The 1,253-nt window shown below is 24.4% G+C and overlaps 1 protein-coding gene across 1 annotated transcript in view; it reads right to left on the minus strand.

The window, feature by feature from the left end:
• Window positions 1-484, minus strand: part of LOC108571920 (insulin-degrading enzyme-like) — a 5,786-nt gene extending 5,302 nt beyond the window's left edge. The window contains 1 exon segment of the mRNA XM_017934078.1: window positions 417-484. Coding sequence (XP_017789567.1) covers window positions 417-484 — 68 coding nt within the window.
• Between the last annotated feature and the right edge of the window lie 769 nt (window positions 485-1,253).

Here is a 1,253-nt window from a genome sequence, read left to right on the forward strand (position 1 = left end):
GCTTTATATTATTTAAATTAATTAAAAAAGAAGTTTTCTTAATAAAGAAATTATCATATATGTTTCCCTTACATATAACCTTCTAATGAGTAATACAGTATCAAATATTTAATAATGATATTAATACTACAAAACAAAAGGTCAAATGTATCTTTCAGTTAGAATTCATATAAAATATGAATAATACACAGTTATATGTTTCACAAAATTAATTTTTTAAAATTAAAAAGTAACTTCAATGTTTAAGATTGCTATAATAATATAAAATGCAATAATAATATAAAAAATTCCAAATTTAATACGTAAAAACTAATAAATATATTTTTTCCATTGTTTCACAAATCAGTAGAATTTTCATTTATATAGGTCAAAAGTAAATTGTACCGCGTAATGTTTCGTCGTGAATAATTGCATACCTGTAGATAGAGCAAGAGTATGTGGGTATATAAAAAATACGAGATTTTAACATACGTACGAAAACCATTTTGATTAAATTTCTTTGCAAATTAATTCTCAAAAATTAAAATTTATTTAATCCTGTTATCGTGATTATTATATAATGTTTTGAAGTGAGTTGCGATAAATATCTACAGTTAACTTTTATTTCTTAATTCTGTATTGCAAACCATAATTATTTACAAATTCAAAATATAGGGAATGCTTATAATCAATATAGAAAAATGAATGTCTGCAATAACAGTTATATTTTCCAAAAATAATGTTAATAATTTTGTAACTGCACAATGTAAAAGTAAACTTTTTTATATAAATTGACTAATATTTCTGAAAGAAACGTAATAAAAAAATATTTAACAACAGTATTTCTTATGCGTATTACAAAAATATTTTAACATTAATAAATAAATAATCTAGTTCTTTTTGATTTTGTTTGAACTTTAGTGGTAAAAATGGAGAATAGTAGCTACGCATAATACAAAGGGTATGATTCACGATCCTTGCTGAATCCCTAGAACTAACCAAATGCACAGCGGTGGTAGTTCTCTGTGAAATGACGTGCAATGTATTATGTGAAACGCTATTCATCATCATATGTATCGTATGCCATTTCACATAAAACCGTCGCGTATGTGTTTTTGTATTAGGTGTAGGTGTAAGGCTTTGGCAAGGTAGTGCACCGTTTGTTGATAGAACATAATGTGTATTGTTTTTTCTTGTTAAATATAAATATTTCCGTTTACATCATTTTTGAAATATTATAAAAAATGTCAATTGAAATTGAATCTGTAGAGTAA

This window comes from Habropoda laboriosa, unplaced genomic scaffold (assembly GCF_001263275.1).
Source record: "Habropoda laboriosa isolate 0110345459 unplaced genomic scaffold, ASM126327v1 scaffold67, whole genome shotgun sequence".
NCBI classification, from domain to species: domain Eukaryota; kingdom Metazoa; phylum Arthropoda; class Insecta; order Hymenoptera; family Apidae; genus Habropoda; species Habropoda laboriosa.